The 16012-nt window shown below is 67.0% G+C and overlaps 6 protein-coding genes and 1 non-coding gene across 7 annotated transcripts; all 7 read right to left on the minus strand.

Annotated features, from left to right (window-relative positions):
- Positions 1-224: 224 nt before the first annotated feature.
- On the minus strand, positions 225-296 carry Q8F55_008236. The gene has a single exon. It is a non-coding gene; the product is annotated as a tRNA-Gln (tRNA).
- A 144-nt stretch (positions 297-440) lies between these two features.
- Q8F55_008237 (uncharacterized protein) lies at positions 441-3220 on the minus strand (the record flags this gene model as incomplete). Its single annotated transcript, XM_069356634.1, has 4 exons — positions 441-2570; positions 2764-2890; positions 2947-3017; positions 3104-3220. The coding sequence occupies 4 exons, from the start codon at positions 3218-3220 to the stop codon at positions 441-443; spliced, it is 2445 nt and encodes an 814-aa protein (XP_069206475.1).
- Positions 3221-4423: 1203 nt separating this feature from the next.
- On the minus strand, positions 4424-5034 carry Q8F55_008238 (uncharacterized protein; the record flags this gene model as incomplete). The annotated part of the gene is made up of 4 exons (XM_069356635.1): positions 4424-4576; positions 4608-4725; positions 4774-4859; positions 4903-5034. The coding sequence occupies 4 exons, from the start codon at positions 5032-5034 to the stop codon at positions 4424-4426; spliced, it is 489 nt and encodes a 162-aa protein (XP_069206476.1).
- A 1889-nt stretch (positions 5035-6923) lies between these two features.
- Q8F55_008239 (uncharacterized protein) lies at positions 6924-8337 on the minus strand (the record flags this gene model as incomplete). Its single annotated transcript, XM_069356636.1, has 4 exons — positions 6924-7793; positions 7894-8011; positions 8132-8202; positions 8269-8337. 4 exons carry the CDS (start codon positions 8335-8337, stop codon positions 6924-6926), a joined length of 1128 nt encoding a protein of 375 aa, XP_069206477.1.
- Positions 8338-9193: 856 nt separating this feature from the next.
- On the minus strand, positions 9194-10898 carry Q8F55_008240 (uncharacterized protein; the record flags this gene model as incomplete). The annotated part of the gene is made up of 2 exons (XM_069356637.1): positions 9194-10292; positions 10330-10898. 2 exons carry the CDS (start codon positions 10896-10898, stop codon positions 9194-9196), a joined length of 1668 nt encoding a protein of 555 aa, XP_069206478.1.
- Positions 10899-11692: 794 nt separating this feature from the next.
- Q8F55_008241 (uncharacterized protein) lies at positions 11693-13194 on the minus strand (the record flags this gene model as incomplete). Its single annotated transcript, XM_069356638.1, has 4 exons — positions 11693-11833; positions 11884-12073; positions 12118-12837; positions 12872-13194. 4 exons carry the CDS (start codon positions 13192-13194, stop codon positions 11693-11695), a joined length of 1374 nt encoding a protein of 457 aa, XP_069206479.1.
- A 1953-nt stretch (positions 13195-15147) lies between these two features.
- On the minus strand, positions 15148-15919 carry Q8F55_008242 (uncharacterized protein; the record flags this gene model as incomplete). Its single annotated transcript, XM_069356639.1, has 3 exons — positions 15148-15198; positions 15644-15767; positions 15801-15919. 3 exons carry the CDS (start codon positions 15917-15919, stop codon positions 15148-15150), a joined length of 294 nt encoding a protein of 97 aa, XP_069206480.1.
- Between the last annotated feature and the right edge of the window lie 93 nt (positions 15920-16012).

Here is a 16012-nt window from a genome sequence, read left to right on the forward strand (position 1 = left end):
CTCCTGCTCAGCTTGCGAGCATCTTGCTATTGACTAGACGGACCTTGAGTCAGCGGGCCGGACGCGGAGACACCCGGACGGCTCTTGGCGCGGCGCCGAAGCCACCTCGCACCCTCGAGCCGGGCTCGCACCTCGCACCATCAACCCTGCCTCCCTCCCTCCCCCGTCCGTCGCCGGCAAAAGCTTGAGCTCACGCCGGTTCACAACTCCCTCGCTCACTCATCAGGTCCGACTGGGAATCGAACCCAGATTACAAGAATCAGAATCTTGTGTACTAACCGTTATACGATCAGACCCGTGCCCAAGGGGGACAAGGCAGGCGGAAGAGCGCGCGGTGGTGGCCCTTCCTCCTCCCCTTTCCCCCTCTGCCCCTATACCTCCCCTCCCCCGTGTACACACTCGATACATACAACAAGCCCGCAGGCACTATGTTACAGCGATCAGATCTTGTTCCCCCACCACCGCGCAGGCTTGGACACGGGCTCCTCGGTGATCATGCCCACGAGCGCGAGGCGCGCCTCCATGCCCGCGAGGCCGGGGTACGCCGGCGCCTCGTGGCGCTGGCGCTGCGAGTGGGGGATGTAGAGCGGGCGGTCCTGCGCTGACGCCGAGCCCGAGTTCTTGCGGAAGAACTCGCGCTTCGGCGGGCTCGCGGGCGGCTTGGGCACGGGCGGGGCGGCGTGGGGCGGCGAGCGCGCGCGCGCCGTCGGGGTCGTAGGGTGGCGGAGGGACGACTTGCGCTGCGGGAGCGCCGGCTGTGCTGGCTGTGCCGGCTGCGCCCTCGACCCCGGGCTCAGCTTGGGCGCCGGGAGCCGCGTCTGCGTCGGGTAGCGCTTGGGCGAGGGCGGCGCTGGGCGAGGGGACGTGTACTTCTCGCTCTCTTGCTCGGCGAGGTCGGGCGACGCGTTGGGCGGCGTGTCGAGGTACGCCGAGGTCGGGGCCGTCTCGCCGCTCGAGCGCTCGCCGTCATCCGGGCTGGGGAGCGGCGAGGGGGGCAGGAGCGCCGGCGGGGCAGGGGGAGGTGCGGTGGCTGGTGGTGGCCGGCGTCCTCCTGGTCCTGAAGCCCCCGCGCCGACGGGCGCGGTCAGGATAGAGGCAACCTGCGCCGTCGTGTCCGCGTACAGGTTCACCGGCGGCCCGTAGTTCAGACTCGGGCCGCGCTGTAGGCTTGGGCCGCGCTGAAGACTGGGGCCTTGCAGCAGCCCCGCTCCGCCGCCACCGCTCGCTTCGCGCGAGTGGCTCCGCTGCTCGGGGGGCGACGACGCCATGTTCTGCTGGTACGTGAGGTGCGGGTGCTGCTGGGGGTGGTAGTGCGGTCCCGAGCCGGACAGCTGGCGCTGGTGTCCATTCAGCTGCTGCTGCTGGCCCGAGAGCTGGCGCTGGTGGCCGTGACTCTGCGCCGAGCCCGACAGCTGGCGCTGGTGGCCTGAGCCCTGGCGCTGGTGGCCGTACGGCGGCTGCACGGTGCCGCCGAGCGAGCCCTGTGGCCGGTGCCCGGGGTGGAAGTACTGCTGGCCCTGCTCGATGGCCGCGAGGCCGGGCAGCGAGGTCGAGCGGGGCGGGGAGCGCGCGAGCGTCGACGCGATGCCTGGCGGCGGGCCAAAGTTGCGCGGGCGGGGCGGCGGCCTGGCCGGGGGGACGAACGGTGGGCTGAGCCCCGGCCGGGCGTGCTGCGGAGGCGGGGGCGGCCGCATGCTGCCGCCGCTCAGGTACGCCAGCTCGCTGGGGGAGGCGGGGGAGCGGCCCGGGGCGGCCGGGGTCGACGGCGAGCGCATGACCGCCTGCGGCGAGTACTGGATCTGCACTGGCGCCGACGGCTGGGACTGGGACTGTGGGGGCGGGGGAGGGCGGCGCGGGTGGGTCGCGGCGGGGGAGACGCCATTGGGCCGAGCCGGGGCAGCGGTCGCGGCGGGGGAAGTGACGGTGGGCCGAGCTGGGGCGGCGGTAGCGGCCGGGGAAGTGGCGTTGGGCCGGGCCGTGGGAGAAGTGAGGGCGGGCCGAGTGGCTGCGCCTCCACCTGGTGGGCGGTCTCGCAGCTCGCGTTCCCGGAGCTCGGCGACGCTGGGTCTCGCTGCAGCTGGTGGGCGGTCTCTCTGCTCGGGCCGTGGTGCCTCGCGGCGCGGCTGAGGCGCGGGCGGCGCGACGCGGGGCAGGGCCGACGCGGACGGGCTTACGACCGGCGCGCGCGACGGCGCGGGGGTGGGCACGTCGACTGGCGGGGCGGGAAAGAAGTGGGTGAGGCCCTCTGTCGGGGGGCTGCCCTGCTCGTCGGCGAGGAGCGGGAGCGGGGTGAAGCCCGGCGCGGGGGCCGAGAAGTCGAAGCGGGGCGACGTGGCGAGCGAGTCGCGATGCCCCGCCATCTTGGCCGGCGCCGTCACTGTGACTGTGGCCGTCGCGATCGTCGGCGAGCGGGGCATGCTGAGCCCGGCGATGAGGCCCGAGGCGCGGATCGACTCGAAGGCTGGGAGCGGCTCGAGGAGGGGCGGGCTGGCTGGCGTTGGCGGGCTCGAGGTCACGAGGATGCCGTGCTGCCTGCGCACTGTTGCGAAAGCTGCTTTGAGGTGTGGTCTCTGCGGGGGAGTTAGAATGTGCATTTGCTTTGCTTTTGTGGTGGCCGAGGAGTGGCTGCGCTACAGGGAGAGCAAGGGAGAGGGTGCCCGATGACGCTTGCAACGAGGTAGGAAGAAACCCGCGCTAGCCTTCAACGGCATTGTCTGACTGTGCCAAAGTGCCAAAATGCCAAAATGCCACGCCACTACTCACCTGACTGTCTACTGCCATTTGGCGCTCCAAGACATCGAGCTTGCCCTCGATCGCATCCTTGCCCTTGCCCTTGGCTTGCTTGGTGTCGACGTAACAGCGGAGCACGGCCGCGGCGTACCTGTTGGGCCTGTGTCAGAACAAACAGCTCATACATGCATAGACGAGACGAGCAGCTCGACTCACTCGGGTTCGAGCTGGGCCTTGCGCGACTTGAGGGCGGCGTCGACCTGGTGCTTGTGGCTCATTGGGCCAACCTGGAGTAGCGCCGCGCGTCAGCCTGCGTCGGTTTCACCAGTTGGCACTGGCTCCAGTAGCACCACGGCACCACGGCACCACGCACCATCCCTGTCCGAGACAGGCCAGCGTCATCGCTGTACGTGTACACATGCGTGTCGGAGACATCGCCAAAGCTAGCGGCGTCGCTATCGGCCGACAGCTTGCGCCCGAACACTACCATCGGGCGGGGGTGGCAGGCTAAGGAAGTGGGCTCGCTGTGGTCGGGGGATGGGAGAGTTTAGGCCCTGCCTCGCTCGCACGGGGGAGCTGGGGGCTGCTGGTAGTGACTTGGGGCTAGAGATATGACGAGGCGGCGGCGGTGGTGGGAGGGTGTGCGAGTGTACTCATGTGCGTGTGACGTTGTGTTCTGGCGTGGGATATGATGTAGAACTGGCAGCGAGAGCGACCACGTCCTGGACAGACAATAATATTCCTCATTTCCTCTTTGCGCTCCGAACATGCAAGACCACAGCATGCGGCACAGTCGACCTCGCTCACTGTCCGTCCTCAGCTCATACCCCGAACCACTGCATTCATCTCCATCTCAGCCCCGTGAAGCATAAACCGAGGGAAGAAGCCTCCCACTCGTCATGCCTCTGCTTGCCCACCAACCCAAGGCTTTCACCCAAGGTCGGATGTGACAATTGCCAGGAACCCAGGCAGGTCGCGCAGGGGGCGGGACGAGGACGGGTACGTGATGGATCAGTTTCAGGTCCGTTTCGCTTTCATCAGCCAGCCACTGGGGGTGAGGTGGGAGGCTGTCAGTCGCCGTCGCCGTGCGGTCGTGCTCGTCGTCGCCGTGCTGTGTGCTTGGCCGTTTCATGATGCGGGCGGACTTGGTTGGGGGGAGGCCGGTGGGCCGGTGCCACCACCGCGGGCTCGACGGCGGCGGCGGCGCGGCGCCGTCCGCCCGTCGCCGTCGGGCCGAGCGATACTCCACACCGCCGCTCCCTTGCAATCCTCTCTCCCTGTCAAACCTAGATATCCTTGATCGCAGGAGCGCAGGAATGTGGGCCATGTGGCGAGGGTAGGTGCCGACGTGAGCGCGGGGGAACACCACACGCTCCCTGGGTACGAACCGCCGCTCGCACACACCCTGGCCCGCGCATGTTCTCAGCGACTGTTCTGTTCTGTGCACGTCGACCTCGCCTCCGTCGGCGCCGCCGGTGTTCCCCACGCAGCGTTACATCCTCAGCAGGGGTGTGCGCGCAGAGGGGTGAGGAACTGGGGTGCGGGGGTAACGTGGGAGCATCCAAACGCTGGGAGCAGCAAAAAGGCTGGGAGCAGCCAAACGCCGTCAGCAAATGGGCCGTGAGCAAATGCCAATGATACATTCTAGGATACAGTGATGGGTGTGATGAGTCGTTGCGAGTCGGGGGCTGGCTCACTCGGGCGCCGGGGTCGCCGCCGCCGGGGTCACCGTGCCGGCCGTCTCCTGGTCGATGCCTGCCTCGTCGAGCGCGGTGGCGAGCGGCGCGCTGAAAGCCAGCCCGCGCTCCCTGCGCACGCGCGCGAAGCCTGGGGCGAGGTACAGGAGCTGGGGTGAGCTTGGCCATACGCCGACGCACCTTCTTGCGCACGAGCAGCAGTTCCTCGATCGCGGCGAGCTTGTCGCCCACGGCCTCGAGGGTGCGGCCCCGCTCGAGCTTGTTGTCGACGTACGCGTTGATCGACTGCACGACGTAGCTGCGGGGTCAGCGGGGCCAGGTGGGGAGAAGCAAGGCCGCCACGCACTAGGGATTCTCCTTGGCCTTCATGTACTGCAGCTGGCTCTGGACGTACTCCCTCGACACGCCGGGCGTGCTCATGCGTAGCCTTGTCTGCGGATGTCAGAAAACTCGGTGAGCCAGCGCCGCAGCGCACCCTGGCGAGCCCGCCCTCCTCGGTATCCGAGACGCTGGCGCTGCGCTGCCTTTCGCGCTCGCGCATGCTGGCGGCAAACTCGCGCGCCTGCGCGGGGTCGTAGAAGTCGTGCACGAGCACCTTGTTGGCCATGGCGAGTGGGTGGAAGGTGGTTGGACGTTGGTCGCTCGACCTGCTTTGCTGTGCTTTGCACCTGCGTCGCCCTCGGCGTCGGCGGAGCGCGCCGGGGTCAGGAACCGCCGGGCCAGGGGGCTCCGGCGACGCGGCCAGTGCAACTCCGCGAGCGCGGCGAGCGGCGACGTCGGCTGCTGCTGCAGACTGCATGCACTGCTGCTCCCACTGCTCCCACTGCTCCCACTGCACGCTTATCATAGGCGGCGGGCATGACGACATTGACTCCACCACCCGAGCCGAGGCGACACACCCCGGCAGTCCACATTCCTCGTCGCATCTGATCCTAGACCCAAGAGTATCTGGTGCAAGTACACTCCGCCTCAATCTCTACTCGAGCTCCTCCTTAATCTCTCCCTCGAGCCCGGTTGCCCAGGCCCCCGCGCCCGCGCCACACGGCGCGCGCCTCACGCCGCGCAGCCTCCGCCTCGCTCCTAGCCCGGTCAGCAGCGGCCGTAGCCGCCTCGAGGCGCGCGAAGCGGCGCTCAATCTCGGCGAGCGAGCGCGTGATGGTGCTGCAGCTCGGCTTGGTGCGCGGCAGGGGCGGGACGGGGGCGCGCGGCGCGGATGCCTCGCGCGGGGCCGCCGCTGCCGCGTCGGGGGCAGAGGCGCGGCGCGACGCCGAGGGCGAGGGGCTCGGCGAGCGCGGACCCACCCCCGCCTCGCTCGCCGCGCTCGTAAAGGGGTTGGCGAGCTGCCTCTCCCCGCTGTCGGCGCTACCCCGCTGATGCCCCGGCTGGAGGTCAGCGTAGCCAAGCCCCCCACTCACCCCGCTCGCGGCCCTCGGCACCCGGTCCCAGCCCCACGTTGACGGGAGCGAGCTGCTCGCGAACGGCGTGCCCGGGGTGTGTGCGTGGCTCGCGGCCGCCGACTCGCCACTCGCGGCCCCCTCGCCACTCCCCGTCGCGCTGCCGCGCCGCGCAAAGCCCCACGCGGCGGCGCTCGCCTCGGCCAGCGGGCTCGGCGGATCGGTCGTGCTCGGCGTGCTCGGCATCTAGGTGGGCTGCATCGCAGCGGTGTCGTTTTGCTGGATAGTGTACTGCTGCAACAGCTTGATGCAGGCCAACGAGGTCAAGAACTGCGGCCGACCTTGGCCAGCCCAGCCTGATCCGACCGTGCCGAATCGGCACCCCCGCGGCTACGTACGCCCGTATCTCGTTGCCTCTTGTCAGCGGCCTGCTTGCATGCCAAGAAAAGTCTAGCGGCCAGCGTCGATTGGACACTGGCAAGCTCGAGCTCGCTCGCTTCAGCCGGCCTCGCTTCACCTCCTCTCGCTCGCGACGGGCCGTGGGAACGAGCCAAGATTGGAACGGAAGGGGACGAGTGCTGCGCAGTAGAGTGGCTGCAATCGCGCCTGCCTCGGTGGCCTGCTCGGTGTAGCATCCCGCACTTGTCCCCCGCCTCTCCCCGTCACCTGACGCGGCGGCTCATACGAGCGGCTGTGGACTGGCGCTGCTCGCGATAGAGCAGCTGACCGCGCGACCTTGGTTGCCGTTGTCGGCTTTGGCCGAGTCGCCACACCCCGCCGGCCTCGAGGCCACCTGCCCACTTGGCTGCCTGCCTGACTGCCTGCCCCATCAGACTCGGCCAAGACGTCGTCTATTGCGCCGTGTTGTTGCCGCTGCTTGCGTCCGTCGGCCGCCGCTCGCCTCTCGTCATCCCGTCGACGACAGCCCTGGCCCGATTCGGATGTAAAGCTGCTTGTGTCAAAGGCCGAGGAGCCCACAACATAGCCGCGGCCTCCAGCGCCGACCACGACAACCGCAACATTATACAATGTGCATCCGCAATGAACCCATGAAAATAACCATGCTGTGAAGATGAAGAAGGCCGATACTCTACTAGTACATCTACGCGTGGCCGCTTACTGCCGCCGCAGACGACCGTTCGCTCCCGCTCGATAGCCCCTCGAGCCACGACAGCGGCTTGACGCGCGGCAGGGGCGGCAGGTGGATCCGCGACGTCCGGCGGGTGCGGTTCGTGTGTGATATCCGCCCGGGGTGACGTTGTGGGATAGGTGGTGGGGTGTCGAGCTCGGCAGCGGCCTTCTTTGGCGACGGTGCGACGTTGGCCTTGAGCGAGCCTTTGCGGACCGGCACGTTGACCGGCGCAGGCGCCGCTAATGGCACGGTGCCGATCGCCCCAGTGTCGAATGGCACCGAGCCGATCGTGAGCGACACGGGCCGTGGTCGAGGGCTGATCGGAGCGCCAGGGGTGACTGCCGCGCGACTAACCACGTCGACCAGGAGCCGCTCGAGCTCGCGAACACGCTCCTCGGCCCGCCCCTTGCCCTCCTTGACCTCGCGCACCTGGCGCTCGAGCTGGCCACGGCGGTCCGCCTCGACAGCCAGCAGCCGCTCCAGCTCCTCGATGCGTCCCTCGAGCGTCCGGCTCTGGTTTTCCGTCGCGATCGCGTCGGTCGCCTGCGCGTACGACGGCGGGACCCAGGTCGCGGTCGCGAGCGATAGCGTCGAGAGGTGACGGATCGCTCGGGCCAGCTCGCCGGTGGGCACCTCGACGCCAATCACCTCTTCTTCCATGTCGTCGGAAGGGAACGCCTGCGTAGGGACCGAGTAAGGCCCGGCCCAAGCGTCAAGCGCCATCGAGCGCACGCGCGTCCGCCGCTCACCGGCCTGCAACGTCGAGATGGCGGGGACGGGCGACAGCGGCAGCGAGTACTCTGTGCGGATGACTGCAAACGACTGGGCCAGGTGCGTCTTCTGGAAAAGAAGTCAGTCGGGGATTCCGGGGCCCTAATAAGACGGGGAGCCGCGGGATGCACGCCATCGACGCCATGTTTCTCCACCCATGCACACTTACCTGCTCCTTGACCACTAGGTCCTTTTCCAGGTTGGCCATCTTTGTGCCAACTTTTGCTGGGGTGCGTTCGCGGCTGAGCTTGAACTCGACGTACGAGCGGAGCACGGCGAGGACATAGCTACGGGGGGTGTCTGTCAGATTGAGGCCAAGAGGAATGACGACACGCAATGACGACAAGGTCGTTGTCATGAGTGTTTCAGGGGGGCGCGTGCTGCAGCCGTAGACGACGACGACTCACGAAGGCTCGACCTCAGCGACACCACGCATGAGGGCGAGGTGGACATCGTGCGCCGTTTCCATCGACGATATCTGTAGTGGTTTGTGAGCGGGGTGTGCCGCCGGCCAGCGGGTGCATTGCGGGAGCGGCCAACCTACCTGGTCGGAGAAGGCATCGCAGCTCGGCCCGAGCCAGCTAAACCTCCGGGGGTCGACGATGCGCTCCATGGCGGCGAGGGGGTGGTGGTGAGGGGTGTAGAGGGTGGCGAGGGCGAGGTGGTTATACTGGAGCCATCAGAGCCGAGAGAGATGAAAGAGATGAAGGATGAGAGTGAGATCGAGTTGGGGCTGAACGAAAACAATATCGTCCGTGTCGCACGTCTGGAATTGTTCCAGTCGCCCGAACGTGGTGCTCTGGCCGTAGTGCTGCTGCTGGATCCGTCGCTGTCGCTGTCGTCGTCGTCGTGCGCTCTTGCTCGCTCGACTGGATGCGTGCTTGCTGTTGGAGAATGGTCGAGGTGACGAGAGACTTGACTGAATGCGGTAGGACAGAGTGACTTGAAACGATGCCTGATCGAGTAGTTAACCCACCGACCGACCAAGCCGCCGCCGACCCCACCCTCACTCCATTCACATCACCATTTTTCTCACTGCCGGCATTCCCAGAGTTGGAATGACTACAGTGGCAAGACAAGCCACAGCGCAGCAGCACCACGGTGGCGTCGCACGACCACTCGAGTGCATTCATTGTCATTGATGACGCGCCAGCGCCGACGGCGGAGCGGTGGGCGGCGGGCGCGGCGGCCGTGACAGCCTCGCCCCGCCCCACCCGGCGACTGACTGACCTGACTGACGACGACCCACGCTGCGAGCAGCGGCTCCTGCACTCGAAACGTATCCTGCAGTGCATCAATATCATCTCTCTCTCCCGCACACCTCTCCTCCCTGCACAAGAATCGCCGCTTCAAGCCCGCGACCATGGGGCGTGCTGAACAATGCCCAGCCGTGACGCTTGGACGTGCGCCGCCCGCACCGGGCCCTGTAGAAAAACAACAACAAACGGTACATGGACACGGCGTGGTACTCAATCGTGCTCGTCCTGCAGCATGGTGCTGAGGGAGAAGACGGAGAATCGCGGAATGGGCGGCAGCTCGAGCTCGTTGGGCAGGGCCTCCTTCCTGCGCGCGGGACGAGGCGGGGGGACCGCGTCTGGCGCCGACGAGGCGGCAGCAGCTCCCCACGGCATGTCCTGGGCCTGGTCGGCCGGGGGTCGTGGGAGCGGGCGGCTCGAACTCGGGGGCGACGGCAGCTCGCTCACCGCCGTCGCGGGCGTGCGCGGGCTCGTGGGCGTGGCCGAGGGCAGAGACTCTGAGGCAGTCCCCGGCGTGCCGTACAGGCTGCGGTCGAGCTCCTCGAGGTCGGATGGCGTGAACACGGGCGAGCTCAGCGGCGTCGTGATGACCTCTTCCGGGCCGAGGTCGGGCTCGGCCAGCGGCACGATCGTGACCGGCGCCGGGACGGTCGGCATGGAGAGTGCTGCCGGGGCGGCCTCGGCGGGCGTACACGCCGGCGCTGGGGCGGGGCCGCTCGCGGCCGCGGGCGTCACACCCTGGCTGTACACCGAGTCGCTGCTGCCCCTCCGCACCAAGGGGAAGGCCTGCTGCCCGAGGGCGGCGGCCTCGAGCCTCGCAACCCTCTTGGCGAGGCGGACGACCTCCTCCTGCGCGGCGGCGGCCTTGGCCTCGGCCTCGCGCTCGCGCTCGTTGGCGGCAAGGACGTGCCGGTGCGCCGACTTGACAAACTTCTTGAGCTTGCGGTACTTTGCCAGCTGGGCCTCCATGCCCGCGTCCGAGGCCTGGGCGTACGACGGCGCGACAGAGAGGATGTAGTCGTCGTCGTCGACGTAGTCTGCGTCCGTGATCGGCTGGCTGGCGCTGCGCGAGATGGAGCGCATGCGCCAGTGCGGGAGCTGGCGCACGCGCACCGGCGCGACCGGCGAGTCGCCAAAGGCGTATTCGTCGCGCACTTGGGCAAAGGCGCGCGCGAGGTGGATGCGGTTGTCTGACTCGATGAGCTCGACCTCGAGCGACTGGATCTTGGCCGTCACCTTTGGCGCGGTGACGTTGGCATTCGTGCGGCCGAGCTTGCGCGAGATGTACGAGCGCAAGACGGCGACGCAGTACCTGGGTCGGGTTAGAGGAGCCACACTGCCAAACTCACTGGGGCCGCTCGGCCGCCTCGGGCACCTTGAGCGCGGCGCGGACCTCGTCCGAGTTGAACATGGGGGTCACGAACCCTGTCCAAATGTTGTCGTCGTCATGGATGTAGGTGTACGGCCAGAGCGGGGACGAGACGTCGCACGCGCGGAGGACGGGCTGCATGAGCTTGCTGAGAGGGCCCTTCGGCGTCGGGGCCTGCTGCTGGTGCTGGTGTGGCGTCGGCGCCGAGGGCGAGGACGTGGCCGACTCGACCGAGCTAGGCGACACGTCCGACGACGGCGACGCCGTGGCGGCGGGGGACGGGGCGGCCGGCGACCGCTGGGACGCAGCGGCCGGCGAGCGCGCAGGCGAGCGCTGGTGCACGGGCATGACGATGGGCTGCTGCTGGGTGCGGCTGAAGACGGGGCGCGTGTCGAGCGCGAGGTTTGCAGACGCCGAAGCGGACCTGGCGTGGGCGTGGGGATGGGTGCTGCGGAGGGGGGCGAGCTGCTCGTCGGTGCGGGTAGCGGCGCGGCGGTGGCGAAGGGAGAGGGGAGGGAGTGGGGCGGGCAGCGGATAGCCCTGGGACATGGTGCTTGATGAGGCCGCCTGCTCGAGGGACGAGTCTGAGCCGAGCTGGCGCAGTGTGGGAGCTGCTGGCGTCGCTGCTGTCGTCGGCGCCGTCGCTGGTGTCGTGGGCTGCGGGCCTGCCGACGACCACGAACCGAGCGATCCAAGCCGCCTGAGCCCCGTCGCCTTGGCCCCCTTGCCCCGCGCCCACGCCGGCGCCGACGTCGACGTCGCCGCTGTTGCTTCCGGAGCGACGCGTCGAGGCGCCACCCCCACCCAAGGGGAGGGGCAGCCCGTCACTGAGGCAGAGGACACGCCAGTCTCGAGGTTGGAGTGGGTGCGGCGGAGCATGCTGGTGAGTGTACGGATGCAAAGCGCGACGCGTCTGGATGCATGTGCTTTTGTGTGCAGGCAGATCTCGAGGTGTCGTCGCACGCGACTTTGTCGTTGCGCTCATGTGCGCTGTGAGAGATTGTAGATAACGTTAGAGTTTACGGCATCAACTGACGGGGAACATTGGCCTTTGCTCCTCTCCCAGGCCGAGCTGCCGTCTCCTAGGCTGCTTCCCGTTTTGGAGTCTGCGTGCCTCGCAGTCCAGGCTGCGTGCGCGTCGAGCTCGACGACGGTAGTGCAGACACGACGACGACGAGTACGACGTCGTGCCGATTCCGAAGAAACATGCGCAGCCTCCCCGTGGCGTGGCACAAACGTAACCTTTTATATCCAAATAATCCATGCTGCTGACCTAGATGCTCTATGATGTTGTCTCTCTCTGCGCTCTCCTACTGATGTCGTCTCTCTCTCTGTGCTCTCTCCTATGCCCACTTGCCCAGCACACTCATCGCGACCATGCCGATGATGACGGCGCCGAGCGCGACGCACACGGTCGACACCTTTGCGCGCTTGAGCGGGCCGTCGGTAAAGTCGACGGCGAGGAGCTTGAACGCGGTGTAGAGCTGGGAGCGAGGCGTGAGCTTGATCCTGAGCCTAACCACGCCAAACTTACCAGGATGCCGGCCGAGATCGAGTTGAGGATGCCCACACTAAGGAGCGCGGCCTTGCCGTTGGACGAGAACGACTTGCGGACTCCGATGCCGATCGCGATGCCGATGGGCGTGATGAGCGTGAAGATGATGGCGAGGACAAAGGTGCGCATCTTGGAGATCCAGAAGAGGAGCGTGATGCGCGCGCCGAGGCTGCCGAGTTAGCTTGATACCTTGCCACCTTTTGCTCAACTCACGCTGCACCCTCAAAGAACTGGTGGAACACGACCACGATCAGCAGCGTGGTCCAGCCGGCGCCGGAGCCCGCGCCGAGCGTCACGCCAATCATGATCGAGTGGAAGATGATGCCGGCCTCGAGCAGGAAGACCTGCCACACCTGCTCGGTGCGGACGACCGCCTCTTCGTGGGTGCACGAGTGGCCGACGAGGCTCGAGCTAGCGAGGGTAGTCGACCCATCGACCTCCTTGCCGTCCTCGCCCTCGGGCGCGGCCGACGTCGCGCGCGCGTGCGCGTGGTCGAGCTTTGCGCGCGCCGTGCGCGAGCCGACAAAGTCGAGGAGGAAGGTGACGAACGCGCCGGCCAGCGCAATCGCAGACGACGTGCTCTCGTACCCCATGTGCCCGATGCACTCGTTGTTGAACATGACAAAGCCGTGGTACAGGAGGTGGATGAAGGCCGTCGACAGGATGATGCCGGTGCCGAAGTGGCGCGCGACGAAGAAGACCTTGCCCCACGCCCCGCCCTTGCCCAGCGCCGCTGCGTCGAGGCTCGCGACCGTGTCGGTCCGGTTCTCGGCGCTGTCCGAGCGCCGCATCCACCCCGCGCCGAGGGGCACGAGGATGCCGACGGCCGAGGACACGAGCACGATGAACACCGCCGCGATGTGCAGCGGCATCTTGTAGTCCTCGAGCAGGATGGCGCCGCACGCAATGTCCTGCGACGAGCATTTTCCGTGGCTTCTGTCAGCTAGCTCGCTTTGCGGTGACTCACGTGTGCCCGACGTGGATGACACATGGCCCCTCGTCGTCGTGCGCGGCGTCGTGCTCGTCGGCGTGCGCGGCTGTCGTGTTGGCCCCGTCCGCACGCCCAGTGCAGTGGTAGTGGTCCTCGTGCAGCGTGCAGCCCGTGCTCTCTGTCGGCGGGGGCGGGATGCCGCTGACGGTCGAGCTCGCGCCGGAAGCAGGCCCGTCACAGTGGTAGTGGTCGCCGTGGAGCACGCAGCCGACGCTATTTGACGGCGGGGGCGGGACGCTCGTCGTCGGCGTCTGGGCCAGCGCGCCAGCGAGCAGTGTCAATCCGAGGGCGAGGCGCATCGTCGTGGTGGGTGTATGTGCTGTCGGGGCTAGCTCTCACCCTCCCAGGCCTTATAGATGCATGCTGCACCCGGCTCGCGGCTCGGCTCGCTGCAAATCGTCGTCGGGTGCGGCGTGCGGCATCGTCGGCGGTGTGAGCCAAGCAGTGCCAAGACTTGGAAATGGGTACCCCGACAGTTTTGGACCCAGGTGGGTGTATCTCGCGTTTGCGAGCTGCATTCTTCGCGCAACGGGTCCAGAGCAACGCGGGGAGCTCTGGCACCGTTATCGCCGTCCTCGCGATCATAGCACGTCTCTGTGCTATCATTCAAGGCCCGAGCAGCGCCAGTATCTACACTGTAGCCAAAAATATCGTCTGTCACCGACCCCCACCCAGCCCCACCAAGTCGGAAATGCCACTGACGCAAAGAGGACCCGACCGGTCGCCACCGTGTGACCGCTCCGGTAGGGGCAGCGGCGACGACTGCCATGCATCTCTCCGCATCGCTCCCTCCCTAGCCTCGCCAAGCAGACACTACGAGGGCCTGCGCATGCGACCACGCGGCGCCCTCGTGTGCATTTGGGCGTGTGTGAGTGGCCGGCGGCGCTCGTGCCGGTCTATAGCGGTCACAGTGAACAGTCGCGATGGGTACAAGAGCAGTCCGCAGCTACCGTTTGCAGAGCCACGCCCACCAATTCGGCCGCACCCGCTTCCGCACGGCAGCCAGCCGCGCCTCGACAGCAGCCTCCCGCGCGTTGAGGTCCGCAAGCTCGCCGATCGCCCTTGCCGCGCCCTCCATGATGCCCAGGCGCGCATGCAGCGTGCGGCACGTCGCCTCGGCCGCGGTGCGCGCGCGCTCGCTGCGTTAGCGTAGCGGCGAGGGAGGACACCGTGGCCTCGAGGTCGGCTATGCGCGCTGCGGTTGGGTTGGCGGCGGGGTCGTGGGACTCGGTGGGCGGGGTGTATGGCGGCGGGGTCTGTGTGGCCGAGCGCGTGGCGTAGATGGGAGGTTCGAGGCTGGGGTGATGGAAAGACTGGAGGCATGGTCGTCGTTGGCGGTGGTGTGGGGGCATGGCTGTGGCAAAGTGCCACTCTGCCCAGTCTCCGACTCTTCTATCAAGCGCAGCACCCGAGCCGACACTGACCTCCCGCGTCGGCGGCTGACACCATACCCCCCTATCGCGCTCGCAGCATACAGCCCCGTACCCGGGCGGGGTCTAGCCCACAAAGCGGTGTGACGCGCTGCCGGCGGTGTCGGCTGACGTGCGCCGCTGCACGTGCCGAGGCTTCGGCAGCGTGGCCCTCCGCCACCTCACCGCCGCCGCCAAGACCCGTGCCCGAGACAGGCGACGACAAGCCGCCCGGTGGTGACATGCTCGGCTGTGTCGGCAGCATCGGGGGTCGTGGCGGGGCCACCGCACAGCATTGCTGGAGCCGCCACAGCATTACCGTTCCTGCCACATCATTCTCTGCCCATCTGCTCATCATAGGTGCATGCAACAAACGGTCATGCACCCGTACAGCGGTGGGCTCTCTGCACGGAGTGCCATCGGCGCTTGTGGGAGAGACTGGCAGTCGCACACCCAAACCCCGACGTCCACCCTCCACCCTGTGACAGTGTTGGGTCTGTACGCCGGAGGCCCGGTTCTGTGCGCTGCAAAAGACTCAGCGTCCCTCAAATAGGCCAGGTTTTCGGCCTCGGACACTGGTCTATCCTTCAGGCGGTACGCCGCGCGCACGGTCCGAAACGGCGAGATGATGCCCGGGAACTGGGGTGAGCGAGCCTCCCGAAACAACCCACCTTTGTCTCGAGGAGGCGTAAGGTCAAGTCGAGCTCCCACTGGAGCCTGAGGAGAAAGGGGCACCAGGACCAAGGCCAGCTCAACGCGCGCGCTTTTATCTCCACCTCGGCGAGGTAGCCCAGAGGATTGACACGAAGGCGCTGGATGTTGGCTGCGGCACGGCGATTACACTCACTCCTCTGAGGACGCGCGCGATAGCGCGGCCAGCGCATCGGGGTGATTCTGGCATGTTTGGTCAAGGGTCGGGATGTCGATTCTTCCCGGGTAGGCGGGGGGTCTGTCGTCTGCTGGGGGCATCTTGGCTGTGTGGGCGTGCAAAGGTGCCGGCGATGGCTTAAATATCTCGAGTGTGGTGTTGCCACGAATGCCAAGAAGTGGCCTTGCATGCGGTGCTGGAGGCACACCCACTGGGCTCGGTTCCTTGTGTACCTCTTCCTCCGGCCAGTTGCACAAGGTTTACGCACATACATAGCCCCCCTCTCACACGTCTCTCGCCCCGTCGCCCCTGTCCTATGCTACACTGTTGTACGCTGGCGGAGTCCCAGCCTCGGTGTTGCCTGCACCACCTGGTCGATCAGGCAGGGAGTACGCTGCCCGCACTGCACCGAACAGCGACCCATGCCCCGGGTTCTGGAGTTAGTAGACCCTTCAATTCAAGGCCGCGTACCACTCGCTCTATGCGCATGAGCTTGTCCTCGAGGTAGTCCTCGCGCGTCTTAACGGGGAGAAACTTCAGGGGGAAGCGCTTGTCCTTCACGTAGAGGTAGCCTAGGAGGATCGCCACCATGGACCTGGGTGTTAGCGCTGGCGGAGACGGCACTCACTCGTCCGAAGGCGCATATCTCAAAGCCACGCGCACCTTTCTTCTTGTGTTGCACGTTCGCTCTTGGGGCGGAAGTTGAACTCCGCCGAGGTAGATGGATGGTCTGTAGTCTGGGGCCATGTTGGTGGTGTGTCGGGCAATGTGGCGGGCGACGAGTTTATATGTTTGTCGGGAGTGCCGTGTCCAGGGCAGACCTCAAGGATGCCAAGCTCC

The sequence above is a fragment of the Vanrija albida genome (assembly GCF_041260175.1).
Source record: "Vanrija albida strain AlHP1 chromosome Unknown contig_6, whole genome shotgun sequence".
Classification (NCBI taxonomy): Eukaryota; Fungi; Basidiomycota; class Tremellomycetes; order Trichosporonales; family Trichosporonaceae; genus Vanrija; species Vanrija albida.